The sequence below is a fragment of the Pleurodeles waltl genome, chromosome 8 (genome assembly GCF_031143425.1).
Source record: "Pleurodeles waltl isolate 20211129_DDA chromosome 8, aPleWal1.hap1.20221129, whole genome shotgun sequence".
Classification (NCBI taxonomy): domain Eukaryota; kingdom Metazoa; phylum Chordata; class Amphibia; order Caudata; family Salamandridae; genus Pleurodeles; species Pleurodeles waltl.
This window is the reverse complement of record NC_090447.1, coordinates 180,749,013-180,768,359: the sequence shown is the minus strand read 5'-3', so window position 1 is coordinate 180,768,359 and position 19,347 is coordinate 180,749,013. Positions and strand designations below refer to the sequence as shown.

The 19,347-nt window shown below is 42.8% G+C and overlaps 1 protein-coding gene across 1 annotated transcript in view; it reads left to right on the top strand.

Moving 5' to 3' along the window:
* The window catches only part of URB1 (URB1 ribosome biogenesis homolog), a 683,114-nt gene that overhangs the window by 555,754 nt on the left and 108,013 nt on the right, over window positions 1-19,347 (top strand). Inside the window, exons 32-33 of the mRNA XM_069204026.1 lie at window positions 7,235-7,346; window positions 12,618-12,724. Coding sequence (XP_069060127.1) covers window positions 7,235-7,346; window positions 12,618-12,724 — 219 coding nt within the window. The remainder of the gene's footprint in view (window positions 1-7,234; window positions 7,347-12,617; window positions 12,725-19,347) is intronic.

The window sequence follows — 19,347 nt, the reverse complement described above, 5'->3', positions numbered from 1 at the left end:
GTATCCTAAGCATAGAGAATAAGAACATGGTGCACTTTAATATATATATATATATATATACACAAAATCGGCCAACCGTGAAGACCTTTGTCTAGTATGGCCTTCGAACTTCACTCTTGAAGCTATAGAATCCTCTACCACACTCTCACCCATACTGCCCTCTTCGTTACTCTTCCGTCCTCCATTGTACTCAGAATTTTCACCTTCAACAACCATACCTCTCGCACCATGCTCCCTCACATCCTCATAAACCGGTTCCTTAGATCTCTCATTCATTAAGGGTCCCGAAACCAAAGAATCACTATACACTGCATCACCCTGTTCAGGAGAGCACTTTGCCAGTTTACTAACATTCCAAACTCTGCCATCTTGTGTAATCACCTTCTTATTAAACACTTTTACAATCCTCATGGCTTTTCCAAACTTCGGCATACCTTTTCTTAAGAGCCCTGGTTTCCTTACTCTAACCCAATCACCTACAACAAATGTTGGCTCCTTCACCTTCCATTTTCTATCATACAACTCCTTACTTTTTTCTTGTTTTACCTTCACCCGATCTTTGATTTTCCCAAGATCAAATCCATCAGATTCTTTACCGCGTTTTTTGTGAAACCACCAGGGACAAAGTTTGGACACAGGATCTCTACCTCTCAAAAGTCTAAACGGACTAACACCCTATGGGGAGTGATACGGTAATACCATAACCTTTCTCTCACTTTGTCCTTCCAAGATCCTCCAAAACTCCGTGCCCAACCGATGCACTCCTTTAGGACACGATTAAATCTCTCAACGTGACCATTCTCTTGTGGTTCATATAATGAAGTGGTTACATGCTTGATGTTGCAGTACTTGAGGAAGCTCTGCATTTCCTTTGATACCAGTTGAACTCCATTATCTTATACTAGAATCTCAGGGTACCCCTCCTTAGAAAACACCTCTTTAAGAAATTCAATGACCACAGCAGATGTAACCTGTGGTACCAATTTTACTTCCGGCCACTTGAAATGATAATCCACTAACACCAAGGCAAACCTAGCTTCATGAGGCAAAAATGGGAAAGGACCCGAAAAGTCAAACCCTAATTTTTCCCAAGGAGAATCAGGCCACGGAACTGGACGCAAAGGTGCAGGCACAGTCTTCAACATTTTTTCAGCATTCACACATACACTACACTCCCTAACCGTCCTCTCCGCCATCTTATCCATGCCTGGCCACCAGAAAGCGGTACGTATCAATCTTTTCATGGATGACATACTCGGATGACCAGCATGAGCCAAACTCAAAATTACTTATTGCCTGCCCCTATGTGGAACACACTTTCCATTCTTAAACACTAAATCATTCTCAATCTCTCACTCCTCCCTTATCTTAAAGAAAGGCGCCACCTCTTCTAGAACTCGATCTTTCTTTGGCCAGCCTGATCTCACATAATCCCTGACCTCCTGAAACACTAGATCCTCTTGATCCTTTTCAAACCACTCTTTCTCCTCAATGGCTTTAAACTCATCAGCAATGAATTCAGACAACACTGAAACAAAATCCAATTCTCCAGATGTTCCTCACTCTAAGTTACCAGAAGCCTCCTGAGGAAGTCGCGATAAACAATCAGCCACAGAATTGCTTTTTTCCTGGCACATATTCAACATGAAAGGAATACTCCTGCAATCTCGAGACCAACCTAGCAATACGGGCAGTAGCATTCCAACCACCCCCTGGAGATAAAATGCCCACTAAAGGTTTATGATGAGTACGAAGCACAAAACGTGAGCCCCATATGTAATTGCGAAAATGTTCAATTGCCCAAACACATGCCACCAACTCTTTCTCGATGACCGCATATCTCTTTTCCGCATCACTCAAAGTGCGAGAAGCAAACTTAACATTCCATTCATCTCTGCCATATCTTTGTGACAGTACACCCCCAACACCATACATACTGGCATCCACTGTCACAATACACTGAGCTCGGATATTAAAAGGTCTGAGAGTGGGTGCACAAGCAATTTCTCCTTTGATAGACTCAAGTGCACGCTCCTGTCTTTCAGACCATACAAATTCTACATTTTTCCGGGTTAACTCTCTTAAATGTTCCATCTTAGTTGCAACATTTTCTATGAACTGGCTATAATATTCACATAACCCAGCAAAGGACAAGAGTTTTTCACGATTATCTGGCATAGGTGCATCAATAATGGCCTTGACTAGAGAACATTTGGGTTAACTCTCTTAAAGGTTCCATCTTAGTTGCAAAATTTTCTATGAACTGGCTATAATATTCACATAACCCAGCAAAGGACAAGAGTTTTTCACGATTATCAGGCATAGGTGCATCAATAATGGCCTTGACTAGAGAACATTTGGGCACAACCCCATTTCCACAGATGGTATGGCCCAGGTAATCAACTGACTCGGCAAAGAAATGACACTTTTTGAACTTCAAGGTTAGCCCATTTCTGTTGAACACCTCACACACCTTAACCAAATGGTCTTTGTGTTCTTCTTCATCTTTGGAATAGACCAACACATCATCTTAAACACTTTACAAATTTGTCCATATCCTTGAACATTATAAACATTGCTCTCAGAAACACAGATGCCGTTGACGCCAATCCAAAAGGCATTTGTTTAAACTGGTATAGTCCTTTTGGAGTGATGAACACAGTGAGGTGACTGGAATCTTCAGTGAGTTCAATTTGGTGATAAGCCGACCTCAAATCTAAAGTAGAGAAGATTTTCGCTCCTTCGAGCATACTAACCACTTCATTTATATTAGGAAGAGGATGGCAGTTGACTATGATACTTGCATTCACTGCCCTCAGATCCACACACAGTCTCAATGAATTATCCGGTTTGCGAGCTAAAACAATGGGTGGAACCCACTCAGAGGATTCCACTTCTTCAATAACACCCTCTTTAACCATTTCTTCCAAGACCCCCTTCAACTCCTCACGCACACCAATAGGAACATTCCTCAATTTTTGCACAACCGGATTAGCATTCTCTTTCAGCCTAATTTTATGGCTATAATTCCTCAGTTTACCCAAAGTTTCAGAAAACACTTGTGGAAATTTGGAGGTAATCCAATTAGTCTTATCACCATCTCCCACCAACATCACTGGTTCACTAGCCCTCGGGTTCAAAATTATTCCCAATTCTGCTTGGTCTCTCCACCCCAGAACGTTAACACCTTTCTCAGCAACATACATCTTGATTTGTGCCGTACGTTCTTTAAAACACACAACTGTTTTCACATACCCTACGATATTGATTGCTGTACCATCAAATCCCTCTGCCAAAATATCAGAGCAAGCCAAGTCAGATAGACTCCAAACCAGTTTAAATTTCTCCAGAAAATAATCCGATGTGATGATTGTCCAAGGGGAACCAGAATCCGCTATGAGTTCCAGTTCTTGACCTTCAACCAGTACTGTACACTTAGGCTGTTTCACCTCCCTCCCATTCCTGTCACTAACATCATTTTTAACAGACAATACGACCCCTTTTTCCCTTTAATCCTGAATGTATGCGTTTTGTTTTTTCTGATTGCCATCACCCCCTTTAATTTCCCTACATACTCTGGCAAAATGTCCTAATTTTCCACATTTGTTGCATTCTTTTCCAATTGCAGGATAAAGCAAAGAATTTGCAATATGACTTAAACTTCCACATCTATAACATGACACTCTATCACTCTTATTTCTTTCATCTTTCTTAATCCCTGTAGTACTCCTCAATGTGAATCTATTACTGACAGTACTGTTCCCAACAGCTCCAACAACATCCCAGTTTGATATATTACTTTTCTCAGTGTTTTGTACCGTCCTCATCCACTTTTCTGATTGTTCCAGTGCTTTTGCCGTATTTATTACATCTTGTAATTTTGGATCCCCCATCTCTCACAATTGTTCCTGAATCCGTCTGCTACTCACATGCACAATGATCTGATCCCTGATCATCTCATCTGTGATAGGCCCAAAATTACAGTGCATGGACAGACTGCGCAGACTTGTCAAAAATTCATCAAATGTTTCATGTTCCTGTTGAGTTCTAGTATAAAATTTAAACCTGTTGGTTTAAATCTGTTTTCCAGTTTACATAAAGCGTCTTTGAAAACATCAATTTCCTCATCTTGAATGGCTGCTTGCGGTAGCGTCCTAAAAATGAGCTGCCCTTCGGAGCCTAAACAGTGTAATAAAATTTTCTTTTTTCTTTCTTGAGACATTCCGTCTTCGTCAATAGCCTTTAAATAAGTGAAAAATTCTTCCTTCCATCTAGACCACGGTACAGGAGGGTCCCCCTTTAGTTGTAGAAATTTTGCAGGAGGTTCAAATTGCATTTTGTTTGTTTGATATTAATGTTTTATTATAATAATAATGTCAAATTTCTTGCTGCAGGATGTTAAAAAAACAAACAAAACTACAACAGTTTTTCTCAAGCAAGAGACAAGTAGAACAATATTAACAATAAGAAACGGCCGGGGAAGGAAAGTTCAAAGACATTCAGTTGTAGAAAAATGTCACCTCACAGTAATTATTAAGGAGAATGTTTGGACAAAAGAGTAAAAAAAAATAATTGCAGCGAGTGTCTTTCAAACTAAACTCGCGGCGATAAGTGCCTGCAGTTGCTAGACAACCATAATAAACTCATATAAGGCCAACGCAAAGCTGATAGTCTTAAGTAAACAAATACGATGCAGCAAGCGTTTTATCAGATGAGCTCGTGCCGAGGTGCGTCCGTGGTTGCCAAGCAAACCCAACTGAAATGCCTCCGCCCTCCTTGAAGTTTCTCGTACTGTTTCACACCCGAAACAACACGGGCAACAACAATATCCTCCGGCAGCGTCTTGAGAGACTTTAAAAGCGTCTCTAAATTCAACTAAAACGTTCCGTTCCTCCGACCGACGGTTTGATGTCCTGAGGGCTGGGCAGACCAGGAAAAGGCACAGGGAAAGGGTTCTTCAAATCCTCGTCGCCAAAATTGTAAAGTAATATGGGTAGATCCAGGTATATTTTGTAATATTTATTGGCAAGCAATAAAGTACATCTTGTTTCCATTTCCGTCCATCGTAGAATGGCCCTCTGCGTTTTTAATTCCATTTCCCTTCGATTACGTATCCCCCATTCGAATACCTCCCGCATTCCTTAAAGCGATGCCCCCTACATTAAACCATAGAATACAACAACCCTCTCGGATCATAATCCCTTAGAACTCAAATTATAGTGGGGTCACGTACCCACTCCTGTTCCTTGCTGGCAGATACAACCACAGATTCTAGAAGCCGCAGTGTTAAGAGAAGTAATGGCTACCACCATTGACAATTACTTTGCAGAGAATACCAACACCACCTCCTAACCCAGGGTGGAATGGGAAGCCTTTTAAGTTGCAATTCTATGCAGCCGGTCCTTCATGACCTTACACAGGTTGAGACCACCCTAGGTCCCTTAGAAAACACCACTAACGAAAATGAGGACATAGCCCTGCAGCTACAAGAAGCCAGAATTGCTTATGCCGAACTGCTTGAACGGCTGCGCCTTATTAATTACAGAGTTTATGTACAGAAACTCCGAGCATTATGAGACCACCACTCTCACTTACTCCTATCCTTCCATAGTCATGCCACCATGGTTACCAATATCCACAATTTTCAGCCTACATTGTACATGGCTCCCCACCCACTGGCAGACCTAGCCGATATTCAGTCCTTTCTGGAACAATCGACCCTGCCCATGTGTCGGTGGCAGAAAGGGAAGTATTGAGCGCCCCTATTCCCACGGGGGAGATCCACAGCGCCACTGCAGAGCTCAGCCACACTAAAACACCGGGCTCAGGCGGCTTTCCTGGTGAATTTCACGCTACCTTTGCGACCCGCTTAACCCCAACTGGAAGGATTATACAGTGCCTCCCTGGATGAAGGAATACTGCCCTCCACTACCAGACAAGCTCTGGTAAGTTCCTTACTGAAACCAAACAAGCCCCCAGAAGAAATGCCCCTTACAGACCATTATCCATACTTAACACTGAATACAAAATCTTGAGCAAAGTGCTGGTTCACCGGCACCTCCCCCTGCTTCCCAAACTGATAGACTTTTATCAATGCCGATTTATTCCACAATACCTCATTCAACATACGCCATTTGTATCAGGTGATTGATACAGCCCATACCCAATAGCCCGCTGCCTCTCCTTAGACATCCACCAGGCTTTCGACACATATAGCTGGGGTTTGCTACTGTATTTTGGTATCCCCCCTCTTAGCTCTACTGGGTTAAATTACTGTACACATGACCCACTGCATGAGCTAGATCTGGCCCTCATAATTCCTCTTCATATTTAGTGCATCGAGTTACGAGACAGGGATGCCAGCTTTCGCTTTGCCGTTTGTTCTGGCATTAGAACCGCTGGCACAACAGCTTCGACAAGAGGCACATGAATGGGGCATTCCCCAGGGTTCCTCGCTACATGCAGTTTTACTATACACTGATAATATGATATTATATATGAGGGACCCCCAGGCTGGTTTAAGTGAGATTTCTAGACTACTCTTTAGGTTTGTCAGTCTCTCTGGCCTGTGTTTGAACTATAGGTCATATGCCTTTACATTTGCGGTCACCTGTGCACCGTCCCTTCCCTGCTGTGGTAAACATATCAGATTGGCACCACATACATTTTGCTACCTAGGCATTCAAATATATCCCGAAACTCTGAATTTATTAAATGGGAATTTTTCTAAGATGATCACTTCTTTCAAGTCGCAGATTAGCTTTTGGACTGCATTGTCACTGTCAACCTTGCCACCTCTTCGTTTCTGTTTAAGCAGGGGAATTGTGATTTTGAGATATTGTTCTGTACCTGAAATAACCCCTGCAAAGTTTGTTTCCCTTTCACAGAGTCCAAACTGTGGTAAGATATTATTCTTGTAAATCCTGGCCTCTGCATATTTTATGTGTTTTTCGTGGTGCAAATGGTCTTATAGTATTAAATATTCTTACCATAAAATGCCATTGAACCAAAGACATTAAAAACGTTTTACTTCACGTCAAAACTATTTTTTTTCTGGACTCCCTTTAAACGCATCCAAATATGTATTTACTAAAATTAAACAAGCTTGGCAACACATTTCCTCTCCCCTGTCTCCTCCAAGCACATTTTTACTTTTGAAGAAAAACAGAGATCCCTGTGTGTGATTCTTAACGATGATAATGGCTCAGACTTCTTTTTCTGCTCTCTTTCTTAGTTGCTTTATCTCATGAATGTGTTAAAAAATGGCATCAGACGACAGAATCTTAGACTGGCTTTCCCATTAACACTCTACGTTGCAAAGGTGGCCCAGCAGTGCTTAAACCCAGGTTAAGTATCAGATGTTACATTATTTATATTCTACTTTGTAGCTTAACTGGATTTAATAACTACCAATTTCTGATGTATATTCTAACCACAGATTCTTCACCTTCAATATCGCCACGCTCCAGACTGGATCTGATTGGAGACTCAATTGCTTCCGCACTGCGGTATATTGTCATTGCATCTATGCATTGACTTTGTTCTGCTAAAGCAGTGACAGTGGCACTGTATATAAGCACTACCCCTGTGTGTCGACATCTGTTTCATTCTTTACATAACTGTGTACACCAATTCAGAGCCCGCTCCCACTTTTTTCTCATCAGTTGATTACATTTTTCTCAAAAAAATCGTTTTTCCAGTGTGCAAGGGTACTATGTCCCATCCTAAAACTCCAGGGTTCAAACCTTGTGGGAACTGTCACAAACAGTTGTCTGTGACAGACCATTGTGAAGTTTGGCTCTGGTGTTTGGGTTGGGACACAATTTCAATTCCAGCAAGGAGCATGCTCTTTTGCATCGGAAGGTCATCAGGGAAAGTGAAGCTATATGTTGCCCAACATCAAAAGAAGTCATAGAAGTCCTGCTCGTAGTCAAGGATGCAGACCAGTTCCTGCTATCTGAATCATTCCAGCATCAGGTCCTTGTCACAGTTTTAAGTCTTCTGGTAAGTCACTTCTGGTAAGTGTCTCTCAGTCTTGTTCCTACTTCCCCAGCGATCCTGGTGCTTCCGGTGCCAGCAGCGACATCGCAACATCTTCAGGTCTTTAAAGAGACCATGTTGTGAAACCTTGGTCCTATTCCGTCTCCCTGTGGTACATCTTTGGGCCCCAGGGATCTACGGAGGTCTCCAGTCAGAGTACTGCAGGCAGTTCCACACTTGTCACCTCTGCACCTCTTGAACAAGTCTCAGGTTCTGCCCTTATCTTGGAGCCTCACATCAGCACTCCTACAGTCTTTCAGTTTCAACTCTGATCAGAGTCAGCCTGCTGTAACAGATGACAATGGAGATTATGGGTATTATTTCCCTCCAGACTATGATGAAGACAATCTCTAAAAAGATTTGCAGAAGACCAATGGGTTGTACACTTCCTTGAATACATGCATTGTGTTTTCCACCTGGACCATCAGCGGAAGAGAGTGCTTCCTTTGCTGTGGTGGAACAACGGTCATTGTCTTCCAGCTTCCACACCCAGATTTTTAGAACAGTGTGTTAACATAAGTTTTTCTACCTGGACATACTTCTGTTGACCGTTTACTGCCATTCAGTGAAGTCCTGATTGACATATTAATGGGCACCTGGTCAATGTACACTAGTGACAAGGCAGGTAGCCAGGTGCCACAGGCCAGCACCTGGTGCCCCAAACCTACTGAAGCAGCACCCTACTCCAGAATCCCTGGTAGTTCAGGCTTCTACTACCAAAGTGAAACCCATTTCATTCCCGGCACCCACCCCACCGCAGGCAGGGGGTTAAAGAGAATTGAAGCATTCAGGAAACAGGTCATAATACAACCCAGCCTTCCGGTCAGTCAGCACAAGCTGTTTGTTGGGGAGCTATTACCACGCTTTTGGGAGATGGTTGATGAGTTCTTTCCAGGATTCCCTGAGGAATTTCTGGCCAACCATTCAGGGTGCGGAGGATATTATCCATTCCGGAATGGACACTATCGACTGCTGGGACAGAGCAGTCAACACTAGTGTGGTGCTTCAGTGTCTAGCAACACAAAAGGATGATGGACAGAGTGCTGAACAATGCAAACACTCACCCCCAGTCACAGATCTGGGTTTAATCCATCGTTCTTTTGCTCACCATCCCACAACAGTTTGGACCCATCCATGTGCACATCAATCTTGACCCTCACTGGAACAGTCCAGCTCGACCTGCCAAACCTGGTCCTCCCTGGACCAGAAACAAGCATTCTGGGACCGGTTTCAGGGTATCACCTTCATCAGCCAGGCTAGCTTGAATCCAGTGGCACAGTGAGCACTGGACCCATGTCTGGGCATACCCTTCCCACGTAGGGCAACTTTAGCAACACAAAAGGAAGATGTACGGCGTGCCGAACAATGCAAACACTCACCCCAGTCACATCTGGGTTTAATCCATTGTTCTTTTGCTCACCATGCCATCCCAGTTTGGACCCAGTCATATGCAAATCAGTCTTGACCCTGTTCCTCATGGGAACAGTCCAGCCTGAACTGCCAAGCCAGGTCATCCCTGGACTGGAAACAAGCATCCTGGGACAAGTTTCAGGGGGGTCACCCTTCATCAGCCAGGCTAGCTTGAATCCAGTGGCACAGTGAGCACGGGACCCACATCTGGGCATTCTCTTCCCACTTAGGGCAACTTTAGCAACACAAAAGGATGATGGGCGGAGTGCTGAACAATGCATACATTCACCCCCAGTCACAGATCTGGGTTTAATCCATCGTTCCTTTGCTCACCATGCCACCCCAGTTTGGACCCAGCTATATGCAAATCAGTTGTGACCCTTTCCCTCATGGGAACAGTCCAGCCCGAACTGCCAAGCCAGGTCCTCCCTGGACCGCAAACAAGCATCCTGGGACCAGTTTCAGGGTATCACCCTTCATCAGCCAGGCTAGCTTGGCTCATCAGCCAGGCTTGCTTGCCACTGCAGTCAAGCTAGCCTGTCTGATGAAGGGTTACTTTACTGCTTTATGGTACTGCAATAAGCAGGGTGGAGTACTGGGTGCTGTGCCAAGAGGCACTTCCTCTCTGGAGCATCAGGGCAGAGAACCTCCTGGTGAGATCTTTCACTGCCAGAGCAGACAAACTCAGCTAGTGGCACCTGGATCCATTACAAAGCAAACTGTCATATGTCTTGTTGTTTGTTGTATCTTTTTTTTAACGACACATCAAATGAGGTGTTAACCCATTCACAGAAGGAGAGAGGCCCCTTTGAGACCCCTTCCACTTGGTGAATGCAATCAAAAGTTTGTTTGAGAGCAGGCAGTGGTCTAGGGCACCATTTCCTCCTTTTAAACAAACATTTTTGAAAAAACGTTTCTTTTTAAATGCAGTTTTGTTCTGTTTAGGAAAACAGGCTGCATTTTTAAAAAAAAAGTTTGCTTTATTAGAAAGCTGGCCTCAGCAGTCACTATATCTGTGATGGCCTCCAATCACAGTGAGTTGGAATTTGTTACTTACTTCATTAATATATACAGTAGGTTAGGACTGCTTTTTGCCAAAGGTCGTGATTCTTTTTCAAGTTGGGTAAGCCATCACTCTCATAAACGTTCTTTGCTCCGACTCATCCTTCGAAAGAGGAGGAGAGACTCCACAGGCTGGACTATTACACTAAAGATCATTGTGCAGATCATCAGCATTTTGAGGGTTGTGTGCAGCAAATAAGAGCAAGGAAAGGACTGTGTTAAGGTTAAGGATAGTCCTTTGCGCTAAGCTCTGCTACGCATTGGCCAAGAAGCAGCCTCCAGAAGGACTGAGGGTGCATTCCACCAGGGTCAAGGCTGCTACGACTGCTTTGGCATGTGGGGGACCTATTTTTAATATCGGGCAGGCCTCAACATAGACATCAGTGTACTCATTCATGAACCACTACTGCCTTGACAGCCAGGACCGTTGGAAAGGACATTTCATCCATTTGGTCCTGCAGGACTTCTTAATTTGGGCAGCTCCACAGACCCCACCACCTTGGTAGGTACTGCTCTGGTAGCTATTCTTAGGTGAGGAATCTGTGTTTAGAAATATCCATCAGAAGAACAAGTTCTTACCGTTGGTAATGTTCTTTGTGTTGGATACTCTTTTAACCGCAGATTCCTCACTGCCCTCCTGCCTCCCTGTTCTATGTGTTAGTCAGTTTTTCATAGGTGAAAATGGAACAAAACTAAAGATCAGCACACTGATCCATCTGGTTATAGTTAGGTTCTGCATCCCAGAGTGGGTCAGCAAATAATCTGAAGTTGATGGCTAGTGTTTAAATGCCTGTCCATCGGTACTTCTGGGGCGGATGGGTCAGCAAATAATCTGAAGTTGATGGCTAGTGTTTAAATGCCTGTCCATCGGTACTTCTGGGGCGGAACGATGTCAGCTTGGAACCACATCGTGCCACCCACTAGCGTGCAGGAGCAATGCTGCTTACTTTTACTGGATTTAATCTGGTGCCTCTGAAATATTCTACAGATGAGGAATCTGATGTTGAACAGAATTTCCACCAGAAGGCGTTATACTGAAAGTAGGTAACTTGTTCATTGTGTTCATTATAAGCAACAGCCTTAACTAAATGCTATTTTCTTCCACAAACCAAAAATGAGATCTGCCTTTGCTAAATATTATTGATAATTATTCGACTGAAACATTAATTGAGTATCTTAAAACAAGTATGTTTTCTGAATGAACTGGCTTAACAGGCTGCACTTTCCACTCTTCTGAAATTGCAGACTTTGGGTCATAAAATCGGGGTGCATTGATCATCCTGTGCTGGTTAGCTGGCTATAACGTCATGGGTTCTTACTCTTCCCAGCTGACGTCTTCAGGGTGAGATATACATAAAGCCCTCCCTATTCAGAAAAGATAATAAAACAGAATTTTTCAAATAGATTTCTTTTAACAAAATGTGCCTCTTTATTGGCTTGGTTGTGGCATTTGTGGCCTCTGCTGATATTCTTACGCCTGTCAAGGCTAAGTTCTTTCATTTTGAGACATTCCTGGTTTTCAACACTTTGGGGGTTATTACAACTTTGGAGGAGGTGTTAATCCGTCCCAAAAGTGACGGTAAAGTGACGGATATACCACAGCCGTATTATGACTCCATTATATCCTATGGAACTCATAATACGGCTGGTGGTATATCCGTCACTTTACCGTCACTTTTGGGACGGATTAACACCTCCTCCAAAGTTGTAATAACCCCCTTTATCTTTTTTCTAATCTTCCTTTCATCCATCGACCATCCGCATGTTAATTTGCGGAACAGTTCTGTGATCTTTCACTAAATTTGTCTACTGCAATGTGTATTTTCCAGGTAGTGCTTTTTCATTGTATTTCTCTTTCTTTTACCATTTGTGTATGAAAGAGACTTTACAGTGCAAAGATAGACAATGAATACTATATATTTTTTTGTTTGGGGTGCCTTTTAAAAAGGGATGAGGGTTTCCTGACCTTTAGACTCTCGTTCAAAGCATTGCATTGTAACCCCACCCCGATTTTTATATTAAAGTCAGTGTTAAAGGGAATTTGGTTAATTAATTTTATCTGCCAACTAATAGTGCTTTTGTAACTCTTTCTCATCTCTTCACAGAGGATCACATGTACATCAAGATAAACAAATTCCTTCTCATGCACCAGTATCTGGACTTGCAGAAAGTACCTGATTTCCACAAGCTCTTTTTTAGCTTTGACATAGAGGTAAATATTAAGTATTTTTCTTATTTTCTAAGTTTGGAGCAATAGATGTTATCCTTAGGTTCAAACTGTTCAGCCCCAGTCTGGGTAACATTTTGTTGGGCTACCTTCAAGTAAGATGCTAAGATTGGACCATCCATATAGTTTAGAAGCCAAATCAAGCACCCTCATCTGATGGCTGATTGATGTAAAACTGCCTCAAGAATACCTTTATTTACACACAGAACAAACACAAATGGTTGAGCTTGACAGCAGTAGGATGGGACACAAAGTGATAGTAACAAAGTATACGGGTTCCTTGCAAATTCTGAGTGCAATTAAATTTATATTTATCAAACGTTGGGGAAATAGATTGTGTTTTTAATGACACTACTGTACTGTACTGTAGTGTCATGTAAGTGGTTTAGGAAGTTAGAAAGTGGATAAATGGATAGCATTTGTATCTGACACCAATCGAAATTGCACTTTGCAAGCTGATAGATTTTAGTCACAAAACAGGTGCAAGAGGAAGCTGACAAGTAATGGCCAGGTGGCCTATCAACAACAGTAGGAAAAATGATGAAATTGTGGATAGAGGTACAAGTATTATAATAATTTGACATGAGCGTTATCTAATATAACTTGGCTTTACAGGATAAATTCACACCTGACAGATCTAATTATTGTCGTAGTTTGGACTCTTGCTCTGGGCAAGACTGCTGGTTAAAGGATGACAGTACTTTTGCTTGTAGGCCAGTACGCCTTTCCTACAACAAATCGCAACTGTTGTCCCAACCTTACCGGCTCTCTAGCAGCACCTCACCAGAAACACAATAGTAAAAGGTGATTTGTAGCAGCCTTTACGCATGGACTCGAGAGTAAGACATCTCAGGGAGTGTCGTGGTTAAACGTAGATTACCCCTTTCTCACAGATAATCATGTCTCATACAAACACAGGCAATGACAAAGATGCAGTAAAGTTTCAATAGTTTTTATTCAACGTAACTGCAATTTGTGATAAGTTGCATGGGCTGCAATGATTAGGATAATGAATAATGCAAGGAACAGAATTGTGAAAGAGTCTCATTAGTACAAAGACCCCCACCATCTTGCAATGCATAGAAAAGACATACGAGATGTAATATGCCCTAATACTCTAATGTGAAAGGCCTAACCTCCTACCTAAAGGAGAGCTGGGTTTGTTAAACCTAATCTGCCAATGCCATGTCCATGAGAGGAGCCCCCAACCCTTGTTACCTTAGAATGAGGTCTCTATCTCATACTCCGCAGGGACACGACTGGGTCAGCGTCAAGACGACTGCAGCATCGATATCAGCGATGGTGGCAATGCCCTCTAGCCGGAATCCCTCTGATTATCCGGCTAAAGTGTTATATATTTATACAGATCTACAAGGACCCCTGACGTAGGTGTGTTCCCAAACAATAGATAACAGTCATGCTTGGGACAGTAATTAATATAAACAATCCCTCGAAAGTATAGAGAGGAAAAATTCCTAAGTGTGAACACCTGCTGTTTGTTTGTCTTTGTGGCTTGATCCTGACGCCTTAGCGCGGTGACACTGATAATGTAACTCATAACAAGTGGCCTAACTATAAACAAAGGCAGCAATCTTAGAAGAATTAAATAATTAAATGGGCTAAGTCAGAGCAAGCTAAGTAGGTTAAAAGTCACTAGGTAACGGGTGCACAAGTATGCAAGCCGGAGGCTAAGCTAACTCCTGTTATCCCATTAAAACGAACAAAGATTCACTACATTATATACTTTGCAGAACTTTGTGTGCTCAGGGTATCTGATCAGGGAATAGTGGTAGTCATGAATGTTAGCCAAAAGACATTTGGTAGAATGGCAGTGTATTCTACGAAGCTAAGAGCATTCTTGGCAAACTCTGAACATTCATGCAATGTGAAAAAAAAATGTCTTACTAGCATTTTGTAGAAATATTGTTGGGAAGTAATGTGTGTCTAGCTCATAAAAATTATAATTTGAGCTCAGTTGCATTTAATCTCTGCGTAGAGTTCTGTACATTTTATTCATGTCCTGCAAAAACTGTTAATAAAAACATGGTTCACTGTATTGGGTATGTTTTATAATCTTTTGTACCTTCTGTATATTTCCATAGAACCTTATTAGTTCTATTTTACATGTGAATCTCTAGACACTGTTAATGGTAATAATGAATTTTTTTTTATTTATTTGGGTCAAGGCAGCCACCTTCAACACATCCTTAAAAATGTAACTGTTCAGCAGTATTTTGCGCTTAATTAATTCTGCGCATTATGGGAAATCATCACTCAGTCTTATGATTGCTATAGGAAATCCACCTTTTTTCGAAATTGGAAAAAGGACTGCTTCAACTTTAAGTTGTCTATCTGGATTACAGAAAATGATTTTTTTTTTCTAAAGCTTTATCATTACAAAAAGGTTCAGATATCTTCTCTTTTTACATGGAATTCTGATGTACACAAGGGTGTTGTTTATCAGCAAAAACAAAGCAACCTCAATCTCCAAATGCCTGAGCATGAGAAAATTATATGATGGTGTGAAAATGACTGCTTGATTATTACATTTTTAAAATCTAAAATGGCAAGGTCTTGCCTCTACGAGTGCTAAGGTGCAATATGATAATGGGAAAATAGAGGCTGTGAGGCTATCTTGCCACAAGCAATTTTGGATAAAAGTGAGACTGTGAACTGCGAAGTCTTGGTGGAAGTAAGAGATGGGTATGTGTATAGCTTTGATGCTTTCTCACATATACCATTTCATTATCCTTAACTGAGAAAAACCTTGTTACGTTTGTGACTACCCATCACGAAGCAAAGCATACATTTTTTTTTTTCAAATATACCCCTTTATGGGTTGCTTGTGGGGGTCACTTAGTTACTGAAATATTTTTTTATTAAATAGTGTCCACATAGATGCTTACCTTCCATGTTACAGTGTGGTCACTTATTAGAAGTATCTTTGTCTTCAATACTTCATGTTGCAGTTAGGTCCTGAGAAATTCTTTCTTCTGAAGCAGTTCTCCCAACATACTGTGAAAAGTGAAACCCCTGATAAAACATGTTTTCCTTTAAAATGTACATGGATATTTGGTTGACTTCTCCCATTTGTTACCAGTGCTCTGTAGTGTGGTTTCAAGCCACATTAACTTTTTATGAGCAACCTGACTTGGTCAGTTTTAGCCTTCTTCAGTTTTAACCCCTCCAAAATAATTGATGGTACTTCTTTAACTTTTTTTTGGGAGATAAAAATATCTTTGTTACACCGATCAGCCCTAAAGTGATAACATTTTTGTGAGGTTAATATATGTGTGCCGATGTTTTTACAACATTGTGTATGAACTATGGTTTTCCTGTAAAATTCTCTCTGCTGCCTCAATCATGATCATTTGTCCTTATGAGTGTCCCAGGGAGAAAGAAATAAGGTAGTTCAGACTGTTAATCTGTGGATATAATAGACATACTGCACATACTTGAGCTGGTTTTGTGATGTTGGAGCTGGATATGTAACTGTATTAGAAATGTGTGTGTTTCAAGTTTGCACAGATGGCTAAAGTATAAAAGCATTGCAGATACAGCTAAAGTATAAAAGCCATGTGGCACCCATGAAGGATGTGTAAAACATTTGGAAATATCATAGTCCGTGAAGGACAAAACTGTGTAAGAAGAAAAAAAACATCAAACAGGATTAGTAAGGACTACACAGGATTTTCTTTTAAATATATACGGTTGCTGTCGGAACAGTTAGCACTGGATGAGCTGGTGAAGGGCTCTCACACCAAAGATCGAAACTTAGATCATGTCAACATTTATCAATCCTCCAAGAGGTACATGCTCGTACCTGTGTCTGTCAGACAGCAAGACAGTGTACTCCTGTTGTGCAATGGGATCCCCCTCCCATTACCCTCCTTTCTCAGCAGACAGTCCACCATCTCCATTGCCAGCGCAAAGAGCATGGGTGAGAGTGGGCACCCCTGCCGCGTACCTCAGTAGACCCCAAAAGCGTCTGATATACACCTACCAGTGAGCATGCGTGTCCGAATAGAACAGCCTGACCTACCTCTCACCTAAAGCCATCCAGTGCATGATCGCTTGCAAGTTGTCCCATTGCAGCGTGTCAAAGGCCTTCTGTATGTATGTGTAGAAGACCAACATGTCTGGGTACCATGTCTCAGACATTTCGTCGAGGATACGGTGGAGTCACCTTACATGAAGCGGGGTGTTTTGCTTCAGGATCAACCAATTTTGGACTTAGTATATCAGTTCGGCAAGGTCAGGTTGGAGCCTAGTTGGCAGTATCTTACTCAGGATGTTCTCATTCAAATTCAAATTGAGCATTGATAGGGGACGATGTGCCATTGTATCAAGGGCGTCACTTAAAGGCTTGGGTATTGAAACTATGAGAGCCTCCCTGGCTGTTTCTAGGAGGCATCCACAGTCCCACTCATTGGCATACATCACTGCCCGACTCAGGGCCTGCAGGGAGGCATATGTTTGGTAAAATGTGTCCGGGAAACCGTCCGTCCCCAGCATTTTGCCATGAGCCAAGTCTTTTATAGCTGCTCTGATCTCGGGCTCTGCAAAGGAGGCCCCAGTGCTTCATGTTCCCCAGCTGGTAGCTATGGAAAAGTCCCTCTGGCTAGGAACGTATCCAGACCCGCCTCTGGGACTGCAGTGCTACCGCTATATAAGTCCATGTAGTTCTCTGTGAACACTGGATGAATTTCGGTGTGATAAAGGACTTTATTTCCCATCAGATCAGTTATTTGCATAGTGGGGCACCCCATGTCTCCAGGTCGATGAAGGCCGGCCAGTAACCAACCAGCCCACCCTCCTTCATCATCCACAGCATTAAAGCACTCCCTCCAGTTGAGGGAGTAGAGTTTACCTTGCACCTCAAAATGTACATTACAGTAGTTGATGGTTATTATTGAAGAGCTTCATGAATGTAAGTGTCAGCGAGGCCGGATCCTCGGGGGTTGCGCCTGTTCTCAATATGTCCACCTCTTGGCAGCTCCAAACTCTACTAGCTATCATAGCACAGAGTTAAAGAACGGCCAATCGGGGGATGGGGTTTAGGTTGGGAACAGCGGGGAAGGAGACCTGTGGAAGCAAGAGTTAAGAACACAATAGCAAGGTTATTCACATTAATCTTCATGAACTTTGTTTTAATTCTTTATGATCTAATAAAATGAGAGATCAAGAACTTTTCAATAACGTGACCTTTTTATAATCATATGCTCTGAACATTGAACTCTCTCAAGTTAATCACAACAAGAGTCAATGAGTACATTATTTCCCAAAGAATTAACTGCTATAGGATTCATGAATGATACTGTAGCATAGGCAAACTGACTAAACTTGTTTTGTCTAGAAAGATCACAGTGTTTGATCTAAGTTTCAAGATTCAATTGCCCAGAAATTATTGCACACCTTATTGCCAGACTGCGCATCAAGACTCAAGTACCTAGAATGATTGTGCACTCTGCCGATCCGAACTGCAAGGGTTAATTGCCAAGAATGAGTTGCGCACACTGTTGCCGATTCAACCATCAAGATTCAAATGCCTTGAAATGATCGCGCACTACAGCATGTCTTATGCCACCCTGGGGACCCCTCACTCAGCACAGACACATTGCTTGCCAGCTTGTGTGTGCTGGTGAGGACAAAACGAGTAAGTCGACATGGCACTCCCCTCAGGGTGCCATGCCAACCTCACACTGCCTATGCAGTATAGATAGGTCACCCCTCTAGCAGGCCTTACAGCCCTAAGGCAGGGTGCACTATACCATAGGTGAGGGCACCAGTGCATGAGCACTGTGCCCCTACAGTGTCTAAGCAAAACCTTAGACATTGTAAGTGCAGGGTAGCCATAAGAGTATATGGTCTGGGAGTCTGTCAAACACGAACTCCACAGCACCATAATGGCTACACTGAAAACTGGGAAGTTTGGTATCAAACTTCTCAGCACAATAAATGCACACTGATGCCAGTGTACATTTTATTGTAACATACACCCCAGAGGGCACCTTAGAGGTGCCCCCTGAAACCTTAACCAACTACCCGTGTAGGCTGACTGGTTTTAGCAGCCTGCCACACTCGAGACATGTTGCTGGCCACAAATGGGAGAGTGCCTTTGTCACTCTGTGGCTAGTAACAAAGCCTGTACTGGGTGGAGGTGCTTCACACCTCCCCCTGCAGGAACTGTAAAACTTGGCGGTGAGCCTCAAAGGCTCACCCCAGCACCACAGGGCACTCCAGCTAGTGGAGTAGCCCGCCCCCTCCGGCCACGGCCCCACTTTTGGCGGCAAGGCCGGAGGAGATAATGAGAATAACAAGGAGGAGTCACTGGCCAGTCAGGACAGCCCCTAAGGTGTCCTGAGCTGAGGTGACTCTGACTTTTAGAAATCCTCCATCTTGCAGATGGAGGATTCCCCCAATAGGGATAGGAATGTGACCCCCTCCCCTTGGGAGGAGGCACAAAGAGGGTGTACCCACCCTCAGGGCTAGTAGCCATTGGCTACTAACCCCCCAGACCTAAACACGCCCTTAAATTTGGTATTTAAGGGCTCCCCTGAACCTAGGAACTCAGATTCCTGCAACCTAAGAAGAAGAGGACTGCTGAG